The sequence below is a fragment of the Hibiscus syriacus genome, unplaced genomic scaffold, assembly GCF_006381635.1.
Source record: "Hibiscus syriacus cultivar Baekdansim isolate YM2019G1 unplaced genomic scaffold, ASM638163v2 tig00110253_pilon, whole genome shotgun sequence".
Lineage (NCBI taxonomy): Eukaryota > Viridiplantae > Streptophyta > Magnoliopsida > Malvales > Malvaceae > Hibiscus > Hibiscus syriacus.
The window spans coordinates 177,016-199,821 of NW_024062646.1; the positions used below are offsets into that span (position 1 = coordinate 177,016).

The 22,806-nt window shown below is 36.8% G+C and overlaps 1 protein-coding gene across 1 annotated transcript; it reads right to left on the reverse strand.

The window, feature by feature from the left end:
• Nucleotides 1-16,920: 16,920 nt before the first annotated feature.
• LOC120114915 (zinc finger protein SHOOT GRAVITROPISM 5-like) lies at nt 16,921-18,761 on the reverse strand. The gene is made up of 3 exons (XM_039135690.1): nt 18,447-18,761; nt 17,932-18,331; nt 16,921-17,701 (listed from the first exon to the last, which is right to left on the reverse strand). Exons 1-3 carry the CDS (start codon nt 18,553-18,555, stop codon nt 17,095-17,097), a joined length of 1,116 nt encoding a protein of 371 aa, XP_038991621.1. The 5' UTR covers nt 18,556-18,761; the 3' UTR covers nt 16,921-17,094.
• Nucleotides 18,762-22,806: the final 4,045 nt, after the last annotated feature.

Here is a 22,806-nt window from a genome sequence, read left to right on the forward strand (position 1 = left end):
AATGAACTGAACGTTTAGCGAACAGTTCATGAATCGTGCGGCGGAAAGTTCGTTTATGTGCGTTTATTTATTAAATGAACGAACATGAATAAGATTTTGTGTTCGTTTAATTAAATGAACGAACATGAACATATGTCTCGTTCGTTCATTTACGTTCGTGAACGTTCGGTTATGTTCGTTCGGTTACGTTCGTTTATGTTCGTTCGGTTATGTTCGTTTATGTTTCATTCATTTATGTTTAACCCAATCTTCTTAAATCAATTTTGGTGACCAATTTGTAAGTATCTTAAAAATATTAATTAATTTGATATTTTGATGACAAACTCCATAATTAATAATTAACCCAATTTTATTTGGAAAACCCAATAATATTAACATGGTTTAGTTCTTTTTGAACGAGCACCGTCAACATCCACTACGCTGGAACCCTATGTGTCTGCGCCACCAGCTGGTTATCCGATGAGCAAAGAGGAGTCCCAATTTTCAACTTCTACATAGCACGAAGCTAAGGACATGTTTGTTTGATCCCCAAGGATTAAGGTCGACAATCACATGAAACACAATCTGTGTTCATCTCGACTGTTATTGAAGGAGAGAGGAAGAAAAAAAGTGGAGGAACGTTATACAATTCCACATCAGTAGTAAACAAGCAGCTCGGGGTTGGCAACTTATATAAAAGAAGATGGGGAGAATAGGTTTAAGTATCTTTACGCTTGGGGCAATGTCAAGCTTGAATCGAGCTCGAGTATCGAGTTTTAATCGAGCTCTTAATTTTTTTGTTAGTTTGAGCCTTTTCGAGTTTGAGTCGAGTTTCAATATTATATTTTGAGTTCGAGTCGAACTTGATAATTTTAAGCTCGCGAGTTTTCGAGTCGAGCTGACTTTGGAAGTTTTCGAGTTCGAGTCGGGCTCAGCAATACTCGAGCTTGATTCGGCTCGTTTACACCCCTAGGTAGGGTCTCCAACGTTTATGTTCGTTTATGTTCGTGTTTCGTTTATGTTCGTGTTCATTTATGTTCGTGTTCATTTATGTTCGTGTTCGTTTATGTTCGTTTATTTATTAAATGAACGAACGTGAACAAGTTATATTCCTTAATAAACGAACATGAACAAAAATTTTTTTGTTCATTTATGTTTGTGTTCCTTTATGTTCGTTTATTTATTAAATGAACATAAAGTAATTCTAAATTAAAAAAAAAATGAACATAAGAAATTAGACCAAAATGAACTGCATATTATATATTTGAATCTATAGAGCAATATTTTATTTAATTTTTTTTACTGTTTTGTTGGTTGGTTTAAGGATGGCATAAGAAATTCTAAATTCCATGGATTTTGATTGATTTAATATGATTTAGTTTCTTGAAATTAAAATTTGGATAGAGTTAGTCGATTTCTTTTTAAAAAAAGGCTTAATACATTTTTTTTGTTTAAATTAAATCGTAAAATATGATTTGGTGTCTAAAGATTTTTTCGTTAAAAATAGGTGTCTAACATTTCCAACGTTACACTTTTAGGTATATGGACTGTAACACCCGTTAAATTTGGTCATTATCTGACACGTGTCACATATATAAAATTTCAAAAAATTATTTTATTTAAAAAAACCAAAAAACCCTCCAAATTTTACATCTTCCGCCACTGATCAACCATTGTCGGTTCGTGGTCGTAATCGTTGACACCATCCAAACCGTCTCATCGTTGCGACCAAAACTTAAGTCCCCACCCATCGTGAAAATATGCCAATGGTTGTGAAAATCACTACGAAGGGTTGTCGTATTTCTAGGTTTTTCGTTGTTATTTTTTGGCAATTTTAATGGCAACAACCGTATGTATGTTCACCCATCACCGTTGAGTTCCTCGTTATGCTCCAAACAAAACCCCCAACCAGTTATGACCCTTCGCTACCGAAGGGAGGGGGATGGGAGGGACAACACGGGAGGGTGATTTGATTTTTTTTAAATTTTTTTTTATTATTAGAAAAGTTAAGAGAATTAAATAATATAATGGTATACACCTAAAAGTGTAACGGAGAAAACATTATGTCATTATTTTAACAAAAACAAATTTTAGACACTAAATTGTATTTTAAAGTATAATTTAGACACTAAAAAGTATATTAAGCATTTAAAAATTTTGGGCTAGATTAAGAAGAAATTCGTACCCGTTGATATATTTATTAAAATATTTTTTTTATTGTTTTTAAATGATATATTTAGGTTTTTTATTAAAATTTTCATTTCGAGACGAGAAAAACCAATTTTCTTTGTTAATATTGGAGAAAATAATCTCAGTGACCAAAAATCCCATATAATATACGATTTTAACCAACTTTTTCCGGATTTGCCAAAAATGACCAACAAAATCGCAATGCGATCGCTAATTCGCAACGCGATCTCTATTATCGCAAATTCGCGTTTCATTTTCGCAATGCGATAGTTGAAAATCGCGTTCCGATGGTCTACAGTGTCGTTGCGATTTTCCCAATTCGCAATGCGAATAAGTAAATCGTAACGCGAATTGGGAAAATCGCAATGCGAATAAGTAAATCGCAACGCGAATTGGGAAAATCGCAATGCGATACTGACTATCGCAATGCGATAATACAAAATCGCAACGAGATACTTACTTTCGCAACGCGATACTGACTTTCGCAACGCGATTCTGACTTTCGCAACGCGATAATACATAATCGCAATGCGATTTTCAAAGCGCCATTAGTATCCTGGCCAAGTATTTTATTTTTAAATTCCAAACACGAATATTAATATATTGGAACACTGAACCGTCCACAGTATATCCCGTAATCGTAACTCATAACCTAAAACCTAAAATCACAACTCAGTCCCATCTCCATCTCTTACTCTCTCACCCATCTCCGACGAAATCCGTCCCCATCTCCGGCGAAATCCGTCTATCTCCATCTCTCAGAGCCACCCTCACAATCAGAAATGGAAAATCAACCAAATCAACCAACGAGGGTTAGTTTTTTTAATTATTTTCTTTTTGAAATTTTTGCATTATTATTAGGTTTTTCATATTGAAATTGATGATAAGTTTACTGGTAATTTCAATAATAGATTAACCATTTCACTTAGATTGCTTATTAAATCAACCGAGAATCGCAACGCGAAATGCAAATCGCAACGCGATTTTAGTTTCGCGTTGCGATTCTCTCGTTGCGATAGTCAAATTCGCGTTGCGATAGTTATTTTCGTGTTGCGATTTTCATTTTCAGAAACTATTCTTCTTCTGCAAATTGAAACTTGAAAGAATTGCATTACTTCAACCAAAAAACAAAGACAAATACGAAATTCACAGTGTTGCAAATTTAAGTTTGAAGAATAAACTACTACTCTTTATGTTTATTATTGTTTTTGGTATATCTTCACAGTGTAGTTTTTGGTATATCTAATTTAGTATGTTTATTGTTTTTGTAGAACTTTTATTCGGCTCAATTGACCTTGAGAAATAAAGTCAGCCTGGCCAAAACAATTGCGTCGAAGCTTTCACCTGCACAAAGAAAAATGTTTGAGGATACATGCTTCGGGCCATGGCTGAAAGTACAACATCCCGGTGGAGATGCGATGTTGACACACCTGTTTCTTCAAACCATGACTAGCGATCTACCAGAGACTATACAACGTCGTGATGAAGAGATATGGTTTGATTTTCCACCGGCGTATACGTGTTTTGGGCAGGAGGAGTTTTGCTTAATCACTGGTCTACGCTTCGGACACGATGATGTAGGTCGATACACTAGACACATTACCCGCCCATCATGGCTATCCCGGGTTTTTCCTGAGCTGGAGAGGCCGAGTCTACACGTAGAATACCTGACAAGATTGTTGAATAATAAAGACGGTTTTACTCGGATGGATGACGTCGACGTTGTCCGAGTATGCCTTCTAATTCTTTTGCATGCCGGCTTTTTAGGCAGAGAGGCCAGACAACCTATTCCAAATGATCTAATCAAATTGGTAGAAGACCTAAATACGTGGAACCTGTTTCCGTGGGGCTCGTATTTATGGAAAGCTACATGGAATAAGTTATCGTCTGCCTTGGATGATCGAAAAAGTTTGCATGGCGATGGTTCCAAATACACTTTGACAGGCTTTATTTGGGCCTTTAAGGTAAGAATTTTTATATGATGTTTCCAAAATTATAAGTAATTATTTAACAATTACTAATGTTTATTATTATATTGTTTGTAGATTTGGATATTTGAGGCCTTTCCCGCCATGAAGACATATGCAATAAAAACTTCAAATGATATTCCCAGGGCTATTTCCTGGAAGAGGAAACGGACCTTGCAATGGGAAGATTTACTACGGTATACGACAATAAATAATGTAAGTTAATATAAATACTACCATATGTTTATAAACAAGTTATTACTAGTACACGTTTAACTTTGTTTGAGCTTTTATATTGTTAGGAGGCCAACACTCCTCTACAGAGGCTGACACCCACGGAAGCTGAGCTTGCCACTGATTGGTGGTAAGCTAGTAAGCGTTTTTTTGATGGAACGGTTGATGAGCAGCCTCCACTTCGGGAGCCATCACCTCGCCCAGAGCTATCACCTCACCCAGAGCCATCATCTGATCAACCCGACTATACACCTCCATAACGACAACTTTCACCTATTCTGTCACATCATCGAGCCTCTTCTCCACCATCACCGCAAGATAGGCGACCGGCAAAGATGCCACGACGTTTATCTTACTGTTCTCCACCTCCACCTCAACGGGATGAGTTAGGGGAGTTACGTGATGAGGTCAATGCCTTACGTGAGGAGGTCGGTACTTTACGCAAAGACGATGGTGCATGGCGTATTGAGGTGTCAACATTACGCGGTGAGGTAGCCGCTCTACGTGAGATGGTAGCATCGTTGTAGAATGAGGTTCATACTCTACGCAACGAGGTAAGTTTAAGATTTTTCATACTCGTAATTCATTCGGTTGCTGCCAATACTGCTAAACTGTTTTTGTTAGTATTTGTTTTTGGTTTTGTTTTTGTCTTTTGGTTGAAGTAATGCAATCCATTCAAGTTTCAATTTGCAGAAGAAGAATAGTTTACTTTCGTAACACGAAAATGACTATCGCAACGCGGAAATGGCTATCGCAATACGAAATGAAAATCGCAACGACAAAATCGCAATGCGAAATGAAATCGCAACGCGAAATGAAAATCGCAATGCGATTTGTGTTTCGCGTTACGATTTTGTCGTTGCGATTTCATTTCGCGTTGCGATTTTGTCATTGCGATTTTCATTTCGCATTGCGATAGCCATTTCCGCGTTGCGATAGTCATTTTCGCGTTGCGATTTTAAGTTTCGTGTTGCGAAAGTAAACTATTCTTCTTCTGGAATGTTTATATATGTTGTCCTTTTAAATGTTTATATAAGTGCTTACTTCTGGAATGTTATCTGAGCATTTTGTGAACTATGATAGAATAATGACTTGGGTGAATACAATGCTAGTTTGAAACATATTTGTCTTTGTTTAATATCATGTCTGTTTATTTACTGATTTATGTATTAATTTTTTTTAGCGGCCCGATAAGGTGGATGCTTTACGTCGGGTTTTCCTTGCACGATGGAGTTCACGCATCAGACGGCGTGGACGTGCTATTACGTCTCCATTCACCCCAATGGTGCGAAGACTCCGCAAGAAGAAGCCCGACTCACCGGTCATCCCTCAAGAGTCCCCTCCAATCGTTCAAGAGGCCCCTATTCTCCCTCAAGATTCCCCCCACCGTTCAAGAGGCCACTGTCATCGTTGAAGAGGTCCCTCCCACCATTCCAGAGCCCGATTCACATGGGGTAATATATCGAAGTATTGAGAAACCCCCAACGGTTCCGGACATGATGGATGAGAGTTGGCTCTCGTATGAGTTACCGGCTAGTACCCTTCCGGTATCTGAAGTGGAGAGGAGACAACTACCGGAAACAATTGTGGATAATACCCTTTAGGCTAAGACCGCAGTTGATTTTTATCTACATGAGCGGAGCCAAGGGTGTTACACTGACATCAGCGAACTCAACGATGAAATGTTTTTGTTGCTTGATCGGTCTTGGTGGGGTGTGCTATTAAGGGTTGAAGACAGTGGCTATTTGGATGGGGAGGTAAGTCTTATATTTGTCTTATATATGATTTTGATTAATTTGTTTAAAAATTAATGTAATTCACTAATATATGTATTTTTTTGTAAAACAGCATATCGATGCGTGGGTGTCACGTCTACTAATAATAAGGAAGCTTAGGAAAAATAAAAAAAATTCGCTATATACAATAATGCCGACGGCTTTTCACGCAGTTCACTTGAAGAATCAACGAGATGAATCATTTTTGTTGGGCAATGGACAAGCTAAACTTTATCCTGCATGGTGGGAGGTCGATAAGGTTAATGTTTATTTTTTAAATTTTTTAAAGGTGTTCATAAATAAGTGTGCAAATAAATGAATTATTACTTATGATCGCAGGTGTTTATCCCTGTTTTGGAACGTCGTCATTGGCTTCTCGTCCAACTTCAGCTCCCATCCCTGAAGATAATAGTGTATGACAGCATGATCAATTACATATCACTGTCTGATTTGAGAGATATTTTCAAGGGATGGAGCTCTCATTTGGCTAAATTCTTGGATGTGATTAAGTATTGGAGTCATTCTGGACACAAGAAGCCAAAGAAGTTCAATGTCACAGTTGTCAGAGACGAGACCGCGCCACAGTAATCGCCGGGAGCCAGAGGGGATTGTGGTCCTCTCGTATGCCTTTGCTTGGCCCGTTTGACGACGGGAAGCACAGAGTTTTTACCTCCCACCGATAGAGATAGAGCTGCAGTAGGCTTGTGGTTTCGGCATTATATGGCTAGAGCAATATATTCGAGACGCTGCCTACCTGCATCCGCGTTATGAAAGTGTCCATTGTTAATTGGTAAGTCAAATGCAAGTTTTGTTAACATATATACTCCTTTTGGTTTGAAAATGTTTGGTTAAGTACCTAGAATTCAATAATTTGCTGTTTGTAGGTTTTAGATGTGTAGGAAGTCTTGTTTGATCAAATGTTTGGTTTCTGCAGGTTAATCCTTAAGTGAACTGCGTGAAATGGATGTACGGGGTCACAAAGTTGTTGATTCATTGATTCAATAATTGATGAAGAAATAAGAATTATTATTATTTTTTGATTGTTTAATTGATTTGTAAAAGATGATTTGTAAATGTTGATTTGTTTAATTGATGTGTACATAATTTGTGTTGAAATGTAATAGTTGATTTGTTGATTTTCAATCTGCTTTATGTTGAAGGCAAAACAGACTATCGCAACGCGAAATGGCTATCGCAACGAGATAGCCATTTTCGCGTTGCGATAGCCATTTTCGCGTTACGATAGCCATTTTCGCGTTGCGATAGTCAAATGAATGTCTAATAAGTGATAACAACTGAACAGATCATAGCAATGTTCAAACTCAAGTTACTAATACATGCCTAACTAAAAATGTTAAAAGTGCACACATAAAATACACACAATGCAAGTTTTGTTAATATATATACTCCTTTTGGTTTGAAAATGTTTGGTTAAGTACCTAGAATTCAATAATTGTTAAAAGTTTATGCATGTTAATCCTCGTTGCCTTTTTCATTTCGCATAGCGATTCTATCGTTGAGATTTGCATTTCGCATTGCGATGGTCAAATGATTGCCTTTCGCAACGCGATTCTGACTTTCGCAACGAGATAATACAGAATCGCAATGCGAGTTCAAAGTTCGCAATAGGTTTTAGTTTCGCAAGCCAAATTTTTTGTGTATATATCTACGCAGTAGCAACAACTCATAACCTAAATCCCTAAATCACAACTCATTCCATCTCCATCTATCACTCTCTCCGGCGACATCCGTTCCTATATCCAACGACATCCTTCCCCATCCTGCAACAAGTCTTAGTTTCGCATCTCGTTTGTTTAGTTACAACCATGAAATCATCTAATGTTGATCATGTTTGGATAGATTTGTGTTTTGGAGGGTCATGGGAGAATGTTCATGGTGTTTTACAATATATGCCTTTACCCATGAATCTTCAACTAAAACTGTCATTAAAGAAGTTAACTTATGAAACCCTAATGTTACGTGTTTCAAAGAAATTGAATTTAGAGCCCCTAAGTGGATTTAGGCTATCTTATCAGAGAAATGGTAAAGTTTATCTGTTAACCGACAATGAAGATGTTGAACGATTCATTGCTTACATTAATGTTTCAAGTGATGATGTTACATTGTATGTTGTTGAACCTAGAAGTAGTATTGTTGGGTCAGTAGCGGGTAGTAATCAACTAAGTGGGTCTCAAAACCCACAGCCTTTCTCTAATCCAAATCCAAATCAACTTTCAGCACCAAATTCCGGTTTTCGTATTGACCAATTAGACGATGATGAGCCAAGAGAAAAAATTGTGAGTACTAGTCAGTATTTGAAATTTGATCTTGGTCAATACCCGGACTTTGATATTGGTCAATACACGGATTTTGATGATGTTTCAGAAGAAGAAACAGACCCTGCGTGTAATGATTTTGATATTGGTCAATACCCGAATTTTGATGATGAAACACCCGTTGCCGAGGAAGATGTTGTTGATGATAATGAGGAGGAAGTTACGACTGTGAATGAACATGTTGAACATCCATTCTGTAATTCATATAATCCTGAAGAAGAAAAAGAAGAATAAAAAGTCCCCGAAGAAAAGAAAATGCCACGGGAGTATAACTGGAATATGCCATAATTACTTCAGCTACCGGAAGAAGAGTTGGCAAAGAAAGCAGTTGATTGTTACACAAAAGTTATTCGTATCAAGAAAGATGATTGTTTTGATACAAAGGAAGACTTGAAGATAGCTTTGTATATGAAATGTGTGGAAGATGGCTATCAACTAAAAGTTAACAAATCAAGCAAAGATCGTTTCGAAACAAGGTGTACGATTGACAAAAACTGTACGTGGCGTATGATTGCAAAGAGGATAAAAGATTGCACAATGTTTCAAGTTAGGACTTTTATTGATAAACATACATGTTCAAGAACCCAAGTTTTTCCTCACCATAGACAGGCAAACAAAAAGGTGTTGGGTGGTTTTCTGGCTGAGTTAATGTTTTGAATGGCAGGGTATATCGGGGACATGAAATTATGACTGACATGAATGCTCAGTTCAAGATTAGTATATCATATTCTCAAGCTTGGAGAGCCAAATGTTATGCCTTGGAATTGTTGAGGGGGTCGCCAGAAGCATCGTTTGCCCAACTGCCGGCTTATTGTCACAATTTAAAGCTGAAAAATCCTGGGTCGGTAACTCATATCAAAACAGATAGAGATTGACACTTTGAGTTGCTGTTTATCGCCATTGGTGCTGCGGTTAGTAAATCAATATAATTCTGTTGACTCATTTCTGTTAGTTACATGCATTTCACATTTAAATGATTATATTTCTTGTATATATTATTTTGTAGATTCGTTCGTTTATTACTTGCATGCGCCCAGTTAATATAGTTGACGGAGCACATTTGAAAGGTCGATACCTTGGAGTAAACTTATTAGCAGTAGCCATGGATACTAACAATGGGATATTGCCAATAGCTTACGGGGTTGGCAAATCTGAAACCTCTGATTCATGGACATGGTTTATGGGCATATTAGGGATTGCATAGGTCCTATTAGCAATCTGACAATCATATTTGATAGGGCAAACTCAATTGACAACGCTGTTAGAAGGTGTTTCCCATATGCTTTTCATGGACTTTGTGGTGTTCATTTGTATAGAAATCTAAAATCAAGGTCTGCTGGTATAAAAAAGCATAAATGGACATACTGGAAGGCTGTAAAGGCTTATCGGGAAGTGGATTTCAATAAGCATATAAACTGTTTAAGACGTGTTTTGCTTCAGTGTGCTCAAACACTAGAAGATGTCGGGTTTGAAAGATGGTCAAGAGTACATCAACTTGGAGCAAGATATGGTTTCATGACGTCTAATAGTGCAGAATCAATTAACGCTCTAAGTCGTCATTCCCGGAAATTACCCATTACTATGTTAATGGAGTTTTTTCGAGCCTCTATTCAACAGTGGTACTACAAGAAAAGAAACCATGCAGGTATTATTTCTTTGAATTCGTAACTTATCATATATTTTACTAAGTATTATTTATTTAAATTTACAGGAACATTGGAACATCGTGTTACACCATGGACTGAAAAAAAGATAACGAAACGTGTTGTGAAGTTAACGTCATGGAGAGTTGAACCATGTTCAAACACTTTGTTTGAAGTACTGGATAATAACTTAAATGGGCTTGTCGATCTAAATGCAAGGACGTGTAGTTGTATGAAATGGCAAACATCTGGTTATCCGTGTGGTCATGTTATAAAAGTTGCTCTTCATCTAAACCAAGATGATTCAAGCACATACGCTATGGATTGCTACACTACAGAAGTATATCGACAGACTTATGCCGAGATTGTCTACCCTATTTCACATCCTTCTGAGTGGGACATACCAGATGACTGACAAACAGTTTTGCCACCAGCCATGGACAGAAGGCTACCTGGCCGACCAAAAAGTCACGATCGTATACCGTCTAAGGGTGAAGAGAAGAAGAGATCGACATGTAGTCGGTGCAAGGAAAGTGGTCATACAAGGTTAACATGTGGATCACCAGTGCCATCACAATCATCTTTTCCTCTACCAAAATATGGATCATCATCAAAATCCAAAGCTCATATGGTGTCAAGAAAAAGGCAATCAAAATCGCAATCATCTTTAAAATCCCAATCACAACTGGCTTCACCTTTTGGGACTGTTAACTTAGGTGATTTTTAAATGCAAACGTTGTATTATGTAGATTTTATGTGTGAACTTTTAACATTTTCAGTTAGGCATGTATTAGTAACTTGAGTTTGAAAATTGCTATGATCTGTTCAGTTGTTATCACTTAATAGGCAATCATCTTAATGTCTATCACAACGCGGAAATTACTATCGCAATGCGAAATGAAAATCGCAACGAGAGAATCGCAATGCGAAATGAAAATCGCAACGCTAATTTCGCAATGCGAAATGAAAATCGCAACGAGGGAATCGCAATGCGAAATGAAAATCGCAACGCGAATTTAATTTCGCGTTGTGATTCTCTCGTTGCGATTTTCATTTCGCGCTGCGATTATCTCGTTGCGATTTTCATTTCGCATTGCGATAGTACTTTTTGCCTTCAACATAATGCAGATTGAAATCAACAAAATCAACCATTACATTTCAATCAATTAAACAAGCACAAATAAGAATTATGTTAACATCAATTAAACAAATCAACTTTTACAAATCACCTTTTACAAATCAATTAAACAATAAAAAAATAAGCAATAATTATTAGAGAAAATAACACTTCTACTATTGAATCAACTTTTGCAGCCATATATCATTTTCACGCAGCTCACTTCTGAGATTAACCTGCATAAACCAAACATTTGCTCAAACAACACTTTCTACACATCTAAAACCTACAAACAGCAAATTATTGAATTCTAGGTACTTAACCAAACATTTTCAAACCACAAGCCTATAAACATACCAATTGTTTATGGACATTTTTATAACGCTAACGCGGATGCAGGTAGGCAACGTCTCGTATATATCGATCTAGCCATATAATATCGAAACCACAAGCCTACTGCAGCTCTATCTATATCGGTGGGAGGTAGATACTTTATACTTCCTGTGATCAAACGGTCCAACGCCAAGCATACGAGAGGACCACAATCACCTCTGGGTCCTTTCGTTTGTTGTGGTGCGGTCTCGTCTCTGCTAACTGTAATATTGAGCTTCTTGTTTCCAGAACGAGTCCAATAATTTATCGCATCCAAGAATTTAGCCAAATAAGAGCTCCATCCCTTAATAATATCTCTTAAATCAGCCAATGATATGTAATTTATCATGCTGTCATATACTATTGCCTTAAGGGATGGGATCTGAAGCTCGACGAGAAGTCAATGGTTACGTTCCAAAACAGGGATAAACATGTGCAATCATAAGTAATAATTCATTCATTTGCGCACTTATTTATGAATACCTTTAAACTCAATCTAAAATAAACACTAACCTTATCGACCTCCCACCATGCAGGATAAAGTTTAGCGTGTCCATTGCCCAACGCAAATGATTCATCTCGTTGATTCTTCAAGTGAACGGCGTTAAAAGACGTCGGTATAATTGTATATCGTGTATTTCTTTTATTTTCCTTAAGTTTCCTAATTATTAGAAGACGTGACACCCACGCATCGATATGCTGTTTTACAAAAAAAGACATATATTAGTAACTTACATAAATTTACAAAAAAATAATCAAATTAAAATATAAGAAAAATATAAGACTTACCCCTCCATCGAAATAGCCATTGTCTTCGACCCCTAATAATACGCCCCACCAAGACCAATCAAGCAACAAATAGATGTCATCATTGAGCTTGCTTATGTCAGTGAAACACCCCTGGCTTCGCTCATGTAGATAAAAATCAACTGCGGTCTTAGCCCAAAGGGTGTTATCCAGAATTGTGTCCGGTAGTTGTTTCCTCTCCTCTTCCGATACCGGTATGGTACTGGCCGGTAACTCATATGAGAGCCAACTTGAATCCATCATGTCCGGTACGTCAGAGGGTTTCTCAAGAATCCTACATATGACGCCATGTGAATCGGGCTCTTGAATGGTGGGAGGGACCTCTTCAACGATGACAGTGGCCTCTTGAACGGTGGGAGGGGACTCTCGAGGAATGATAGGGGCCTCTTCAACGATAGGAGTGGACTCTTGAGGGATGACAGGCGAGTCGGGCTTCTTCTTGCGGTGTCTTCGCACTATTGGGGTATACGGAGACTTAATAGCACGTGCACGCCGTATGATGATTAAAATTTGTCGTGCAAGAAAAACCCGACGTAAAGCATCCACCTTATCGGTCCGCTAAATAATTAAATACAAATATCAATAAATAAACAGACATGATATTTAAACAGTGAAAACAAAGATAAATATATTTCAAACTTTCAACCAAAAGACAAAACAAAGACAAATACTAACTTCACAGTGTTAAAGTAAAAAGTTTAGCAGTTTTGGCAGCAACCGAATAAATTGGTTAATTTAAGTGAAATTACGAGTAAATTTATCATCAAGTTAGATATGGAAAATCTTAAACTTACCTCGTTGCGTAGAGTATGAACCTCATTCTGCAACGATACTACCATCTCACGTAGAGCGGCAACCTCACCACGTAAAGTAGACACCTCCACATGCCATGCACCATCGTTATCGAGTAGAGTACCGATCTCCTCACGCAAGGCATTGACCTCATCACGTAACTCCCTTGACTCATCCCGTGGAGGTGGAGAATAGGGAGATAGAAGTCGTGGCATCTTTGTCGGTCGCCTATCATGAGGTGATGGTGGAGAAGAGGCTCGATGATGTGACGGGATAGGTGATGGCTCTCGTTGTAGAGGTGTATAGTCGGGTCGATCAGGTGATGGCTCTGGGTGAGGTGATGGATCTCGAAGTGGAGGAAGTGGAGGCTGCTCATCATTCGTGCCATCAAGAAAATGCTGACTAGCTTGCCACCAATCAGTGGCAAGCTCAACCTCCGTGGGTGTCAGTCTCATTAATGGAATGTTGGCCTCCTAAAAATATAAAAACTCAAACAAAGTTAAACGTCTACTATTAATAACTTGTTTATATATGATAGTATTTCTGTTAACTTACATTATTTATTGTCGCATATGGTATTAAGTCTTCCCAATCCAACAGACGTTTCCTCTTCCAGGAAATAGCCCTGTGAATATCATTTGAAGTTTTTATTGCATATGTCTTCATGGCGAGAAAGGCCTCGAATATCCAAATCTACAAACAATATAATAACAAACATTAGTAATTGTTAAATAATTAATTATAATTTTGAAAACATTATATAGAAATTCTTACCTTAAAGGCCCAAACAAAGCCTGACAAAGTGTATTTCGACCCATCGCCCCGCAAACTTTTGCGGTCATCAAAGGCAGACGACAACTTAGTCCAGGTAGCTTTCCATATATACGAACCCCACGGAAATAGATTCCATGCATTTAGGTCCTCTACCAATAATATTAGCTCCTGAGGAATAGGTTGTCTGGCCTCTCTGCCTAAAAAGCCGGCATACAAAAGTAGTAGAAGGCATACTCGGACAACATCGACGTCATTCATCCGAGTAAAACCATCTTTCTTATTAAACAATTTCTTCATGTCGTCGACGTGTAAGTTCGGCTTCTCTATTGACTCATCAGGAAAAACCCTGGATAACCATGATGGGCGGGTGATATGACGAGTGTACCGGCCTACATCATCGTGTCCGAATCGTAGACCAGTGATTAAGCAGAACTCCTTCCGCCCAAAACAAGTATACGCCGGTGGAAAATGAAACCATATCTCTTCCTCACCACGTTGTATACTGTCGGGTAGATCGCTAGTCATGGTCTGAAGCCACAAATGGGTCAAACTAGCATCTCCACCCGGATGCTGTACTCTCAGCCATGGCCCGAAGCAGGTTTCTTCAAACAATTTTCTTTGTGCAGGTGAAAGCTTCGAAGCAATTGTAGTGGCTAGGCTAACTTTATTCCTTAATGTCAATGAAGCCGAAAAAAATTTCTACAAAAAAAACAATAAACATACCAAGTTAGATATACCAAAAACTACACTGTCAAGATATACCAAAAATAATAAACATAAATAGTAGTTTATTCTTGAAACTAAAATTTGCAACACTGTTTTATCTTTTGGTTGAAATGAAAATCGCAACGAGATAATGAGAATCGCAACGCGGAAATGACTATCGCAACGAGAGAATCGCAACGCGAAATGACTATCGCGACGAGAGAATCGCAACGCGAAATGAAAATCGCAACGCAAAATAAAAATCGCAACGCAAAATGAAAATCGCAACGCGAAATGAAAATCGCAATGCGATTTTTGTTTCGCGTTGCGTTTTTTATTTCGTGTTGCGATTCTCTCGTTGCGATAGTTATTTCCGCGTTGCGATTTTCATTCTCGAAACTATTCTTCTTCTACATTACTTCAACCAAAAGACAAAACAAAGACAAATACTAACTTCACAGGCTAAATAGTTTAGCAGTATTGGTAGCAATCGAATGAATTTAATAAGAAATCTAAGTGAAATGGTTAATCTATTATTGAAATTACCAGTAAACTTATCATCAATCTCAATATGAAAAACCTAAAATAATGCAAAAATTTTAAAATAAAAATAAAAAACTAACAATCGGAGGTTGATTTTCCATTTCTGAATGATTGTGAGGGATTTTTGACTGTGAATGGTTGTGAGGGATTTCGCCGGCGATGGGGACGAAAATCTTCGGAGATGGGGACGGATTTCACCGTAGAGAGTGAGAGATGGAGATGGGACTGAGTGTTGTGATTTTGGGTTTGAGGTTATGAGTTGCGATTACTGTGGACGGTTCAGTTTCCGATTTATTAAGAAAAAATTCGTGTTTGGAATTTGAAAAAAAAATACGCGTTAATACGAATGGCGCTATGTAAATCGCGTTGCGAAAGTCAGAATCGCGTTGCGAAAGTCAGTATCTCGTTGCGATTTTGTATTATCGCATTGCGATAGTAAGTATCGCATTACGATAGTCAGTATCGCATTGCGATTTTTCCAATTCGCGTTGCGATTTACTTATTCGCATTGCGAATTGGGAAAATCGCAACGACACTGTAGACCATCGCAACGCGATTTCCAACTATCGCAACGCGAAATGCAACGCGAATTTGCGATAATGGAGATCGCGTTGCGAATTAGCGATCGCATTGCGATTTTGTTGGTCATTTTGACAAATCCGGAAAAAATTGATTAAAATCGTATATTATAAGATATTTTTTGATCACTGTGGCGATTTTCTCTCAATATTGTGCAGATAAAAACCCGTTTCGTCCCGTGCTGTGCGAACTGAGTTAAAAAAGCAATAAGAAAGACAAGCTAGCAACATGATGAAAAAAGAAAAGAAAAGCACATTGTTCAAGAAAAAGTCCAAAAGAGAAAGGAAAAAAAGACCCATAAAAGTGCCCAGCTTTAGCTTTTGCCGTTCGTTCGCCTTTTTGTTTTGGTTGAAATGGTGAAAATGATAACAGCAAAACATGACTGAGACGAAAAGCTATGAATAAATGGTGTCCCGGCCCTCTGCAAAAGAAAGAGAAATTTGCATTATTTGCTTCTTCTTCTTCTTCTTCTTAATGCCGTATGGGACCTCACTCTGATGCTCATATACGAAAGTGAACGACTGAATGAATAAAATGGAGTTTGGTTGGAGAAGTTGACAACGACGACTCTCGTATGTCATTAAAAACCATGGCACTGAAAAACATGGAATTTTTTAAAACATATCACTTGGAAAAGGAACCGTCACATTCTTCCCCACTTTCTCTCTCTCACGCTTTTTGTAGGCTATATATGTAAGTAATTGGTGCGTGCTTGCAGTTCTTCTCAGTACCATTCTTTAATGCCACCTCCATTCATGGTCATCCAATCCAATGACTCCAACCAGAAAAGCCAAAATAACCCAAAACAAAAGCTGTGTAGTGAGCTGATGATAACGAAACTTCGTTTTCATCTGTCTCTCTCATCTTTATTCAATCAAATAGTATTGAGTAGCAATACCTAACGAGGATCAATAGAATACTGGTTAGAGCTCTACTTCATTTGGATACAGTCACAGATATAAATAGTAATAAAATGATGATTAAAATTTAAATTAAGAGGGACATATAAAATACTGGTTGTAATCAAAATAAATTATGCTTGAGTCAGACAAAGAAAATGGTCTAACTTGTTGGCCTGGAATACTTTTATAACAAAAACCACATAACTCCAAGCTTTTCATTTAACCAAATCAATGAACAAATCATATCACACAAAATGCAGGATACAAACAATTCACTAATCAACTTTAGATTATAAAAAGCAACCCTTTTTGGTATATCATCACTAGAACATCAAAACAAACCATTGTTTAATGTGTTAGTAAAATTTGTTCGAATTGTTCAACCGGTTCCTGTAATAGCTGATGAAATGTAACTCACAACAAGAGAGTTGGCATCGGGAGTTGTACTTGTTTCTTGAAGTTGCTGCTTGCAGGCATGGCAAGTGATCTGAAGAATGGTGTTGTTGATTTGCTTCATCGCATGATCTCTCAACGCTTGAGCCTTCTCTAATTCTGCCTGTGCTTGTTGTCTTAGTCTCTTCGCCTTGGCAAACTCTTGCTCGGCTAATTCGATCAGCCTTTTCGCTTGCTGTCTCGCCTCTTTGGCGTAAGCTTTCTCCGCCATCGCCAGCTTTAACTGCTCGTGAGCATTGTTTTCCTTGTTCGTACAAGTCACAGTCGGTTCGGTTTTCTCGCCTATATTGGACGATCCGATCGAGAGCTGTAACTGAGTGGAATGATTATCATCTGTCGATGTATGCGGCACACAGGGCTCCCTTGATGTGGTTAAGAGTTGAAGTTCCAGATTATGTTTCGTAGGGCTGAAGAACATGGTCTCACTAGATGGACTGGGGCTTGAAGCGGTTCGAGACAAGCAAGCCCGCTGTACTTCTTGCGATCCGGACCGGATATGGCAAGCATCTTGATGTTCTATGAAACTCTCAACTCTGAAAAGATAAAGCCATAAAGGCAAAATTAACCAATTAGTAATAAGAAGTAAGAAATCAATCTTTTACATATTTCTTATAGGTATATGTGAAGTTGAACTTGTTTAAACATTTAATATCAGTAAGAATTTGAAATGAACAGTAGGATGACCAACGGGAAACTGATTATCGGGGGTTGTGCTCAACTGTATGTATATAAACAGCTAAGGTTCCATGGAAATGGAACAAACCTTGAGAAAACTCTGCCACAGTCGCAAGAATGACCTCGGGTGCCGCAGGTTTTAAGATGGGCCTTGTAATCAGATTGAACAGCATATGCCTTTGAGCATTTCTGGCACACCCATTGCTTGTGATTACTGTGTTTTCTCCTGAAGTGCTTCTTGATCCCAACCAGATCACCTAGAGCATGACAAGGATCGTGGTGCAAGCAACTAGGCTCGGGGCAAACGAACACCCTTTTCCTCACCACCGGAGTTTCTCTCTTCAGCAACTTCCACGGAACCTTGTGTCGCCGCCGGTGCATCTGTAGGTTTTGGTCCCTCTGGAACCCTTGGTTGCAGATCTCGCAAACATAACGATCCGATTCCAGTAACGTCTTTGGCGAAAGAGAAACCACTTCTGCATCTGGATCTAAACATCACCAGTTCACCACCCCAATATAAATATATTCAAAGAATCAAATTACAACGGAAAATCATATTATATATACAGATAGAGATAAAGAAAGATGATATGCAGTACGTACCTGGTGTTCCTGCAGGTCTTCGTTTTCTCTTGTTGTTATGATTACCATTCTCAAAGCAAGCAAATGGCTCCGAAGAAGGAAGTGAAGGACAAGAGGTATTGGGCAACATGGATAAACTTTGCAACAAATGAAAACCTTTTCTTGTTTAATATAAATCCAAAGAGGAGAAGCAAAGATGGAGGGAGATGAGAGGAAGGGAAAGGAAAGGACTTTTTTGGTTAGATTTCTTTGGGTTTGGTATCAGCTTTTTTTTTTCTCTGTTAAATTTCCAGCTCTCATGTTCTTCAGGTACTTGTGTATTGTATAGTGATGGTGTCGACTGTAGAGTGTCCTCTCCTTAATAATAGCCTGTTTCATCAACCAATCAAAATGCTTCAAACTTGATCCCACGTCGCAGAGAGAAACAAGCCTCTTCTAATTATTTTTAAAAAAATGTTAATTTGCATGCAACAAATATGGGTTTGCTAATGCTTGTACTGAACTACTATTTAAGGCTACTTAAGCTTTTATTTTCACATTAATGAGATAAGGTTTAAATCCAATAATTTTATCCTCCTTAAGTGATAAGAGTTGAGATAATTAATTTTATTTATAAATGTACATTACTATATTTAAATTTTAAATCGAATATCGATATTATCTTATAATTAATTTAAAAATCGAAGCCATTTATATCTAATTTAGTACGTACGGCTATCAGACCAAACTTTATAACCTAGAAAAAGTCATGTAAGATGGCCAACTTACAATACTATAAATTGCTATTAATGTTAGTAAATATGTAACAATTTTAAGTTGATTTTTATATGCAATACAATGAAATTGTACCATCGAATAACTGAATAACATTATTGTACGATATATATCCCTTGTGACCAAACTTTCCTGACGAGTAATTAATTCAATCTGAACTAATATTATTTTAATTTTGATTATGGTTGATTCGATGATTTCAACCAATATTAATTTTTTGATAATATGAGGTGATTATAAGTGTAATATTTATTCAGAATACTTCTTAATCATTTACAATTTACGGTTTCTGAAGAACTCACTACTCGAACCCAAGACTTCTAGAAAGAACAATACGTCATTTTACCAAAGAGGTCATTTGAGGGTTTCGATTAATATTAATTAATATATATGAAAAATGTTTAAAATAGTTTCGATAAACTTGAAATGTGCTTGGTGGCTGCTGCCCTAGAAAAGAAGTAGGACCCCTAGCTTATATGTTAAGTAAGTAATATAATTGTTTAATTTGGACAAAAGATTAGGAGCAATGGAATTTGGATGGTGCAGTACATGGACAATATGATTGCGAACCACATTCATCTGCGATGCCACATGTGTTTACGAATCCAAATCTCATCATCCCCTCTTTCCTCTATTTAATAACCTCACCACACACAGTTGGTCAGCCTTTTGCCTTTTCCATTCTCATTCTTCTTGTTAGTATACTATTTACGTACATCTTTATCACTTATTCAAGTTAAACCATGTTTATGTCTCGGAAGTGTTTATGGATCGAGTCGAGATTTTGATAGTTTCAGGTTTAAGTTCGAATCTTGTCTACTTTCGAATCATAATTAAAATGCAAATAAAGGTATATAAATAGAAATAATGGGATGTTAAAGTAAGATTATGTATGTAGTGATGAGACAATGAGGCGTGGATATGTTGTTTCCTTTATCTTTTTGGGTTGTAATGTATACTCTATTCTGGGTATAGGACCCTTTTCAGTCTCCATGCATGTGCCTGCCTGCCTCTATCGTCTTAATATGGTGGTGGATTTATATATCAATGTCCCACCCAAACACTAGCACCTAAAAAGTGTGTGATATCTTCATCTGTGAGTGCATGGGTTCGGTGCTGTTAAACTCGAGCCAATGGGTGCCACGTCACACTCGCCATCGGGTTTTCGTGCCTCCTAACGTTGACAAACACCGTGCAGGAGAAGAAGAAACAAAAAGTGGCCAAAAGGAAAGTGGTTTTAGTGGTGAACATAACATGTCTCACACCATGAAAAGAATCTTGAAGATAACGGAGTTGTTATATTAGAGGGAAAGAGCCTTTCCATTAAGGGACAAATGCTTTGCTAGGAAGGATCTAAATGGCCCATGGGTTTGGTATGTTTGTATCAAGGTTCATTGGGGGTGGTTGCTTTGGTTTACATGCAATGAATTAGTATCATTAGTTCATTGATTTATATGTAACAAATTAGCAATAAAAAGTTTTTTTTATTAATCTAAGTAAAAGACATTATCTATTCAACCATTTGATATTCAACGCTCACACATTTTATTTTCATGATGCTCAAACTTGAGATCTTAAAAAACAACAATTTATTTATTACTAAGATCACTTGATTCTTGCATAATTAAACTAAAAGTTATATACGATAAAGAAACCATGCAAGTGAATATGAACGAAGTAGACCATACGTTAAGAAGCTTTCGGCAAGAAACCCTAATGATGGGGGAATCTTTTGACCCAAAAACCACTTTACAAAATTGCCCCCAAAGTCGAATGGTGATGGGTCAAGGAACAAGGCATGTGAGTTGGGGGGCGGGGCTTGTCTTTAAATCCAAAAAGAGAAGTTTGGGTGGGCGAGTCCATAAAGTCAAAGCATCAAACCTAAAAGATCAAAAGAGTCATCGGCTTTATAAAAGTAACCAATGTGCAAATAGTGTGACATTGTAGGTAGGGGTGTAAACGAGTCGAGTCGAGTTCGAGTATTGTTGAGCTCGACTCGACTAGAAAACTTTGAAATGGAGCTCGGTTTGATTCGAAAACTCGTGAGTTTAAAATTTTTAAGCTCGACTCGAACTCGAAATCCTGAACTGAAGCTCGTGAGCAGCTCGAAAAGGCTCGAAATGAAGAAAAAAATTTCTTAAACTTAACAAGATTGAATCCTCAAACTCAAACTCGAACCTGAACCTTAAATACATGAAAGTATTATTGTATTTTTTAAAAAAATCAACACATAAATGTTAATATTATTAATAATTTATTTTTAAAAAAATAATATCTTAATATATTATATTTTCGAGCTACTCACGAGCTTTTCGAGTCGAGTATCAAGTAGCTCGTTTCGGCTCGTTAAGAATTCGAGTCGAGATCGAGTTCGAGTCGAGTCCATTCGATCCGAGTATTTATCGAGCCTTGACCGAGTCGATCTCGAGTAACTCACGATCTATCTCGTCTCATTTACAGCCCTAATTGTAGCCTTCAGTTCACGTAACGATTAATAATGAACCAAATTATTTATCCAAAAAAAAAAATAATGAACCAAATCAAGGGTCAAATACATTCCCATCTTATTCAATTATTAGGTTGCTTATAAACTAGTTACTTATTTAAAAAAAGTTACAATTTAATCACTCAATAAACATATTATTACAAACAAATTACTCAGTCTTTGAAACTAAAACAAACATCTAATGTGTCTGGATTGATAATAGTTTAAGTTCTTAAAACTTATACATTTTATCAATTTGGTCCTAGTTCGAAACAATTTAATAAACTTAACCTTTTTATATTTAAAATTTGCATCAACTTAGTATATTTTACGATATTATCAAACTAGACAAGTCTATCAGATCAAAATAATAGTTCAATAATTGTATTCTATCATAAAATATCAATAAATTACATATTGAGTTATTATTATAATAGGAAAGTAATATAACATTTATGAGAGAAGACCAAGTAATTTTGAAGAACAAAAATTAAATTGTTAGAATTTTAAATATGAAGGGTTATTTTTATTAAATTATTTTCAATTAGAACCAAATTGATAGAATGTATAAAATTTAATTATTAAAATTATTATTATGTCAGACCTCATCACTATTTCTTCTAATATTTAATGGTCAGTGACATGTTTATAATATTTTAATTGAATGATTAAATTAGAAATTTTAAAAATGACTTATTTATAAATGAACTAATAATTGAGTGAACTGAATTGTATTTTACCCAGAAATAAATCTAAATTATCAAGATGCAAGACTGAGAAACTGATTGATGGGGCTAGGGATAGGCATGGTACCCAAATATAATGGGTTCCGACAGTATTTTTTTTAAAAGAAAATCGAATTCGGGTCGGAAGTTTTTTTTAAAGATTGTGTTCAGGTCGGTTTATGTTCGTATTCAGGGTGAAAAATATATGTTTGACCCGACTCGAGAAAAATATATATTTTATCTTTAGGTTTAGAAATAATTGCAATAATGCTTATCTCTATATTATTTTTTTAATTAAATCCCTATTTTTATTGAATAAAAATAAATTTTTTAATAAATATATTATTTCGGATCGGGTCTGATTGGGTCCGAATTTTATCTCAAAAATCGGATCGAA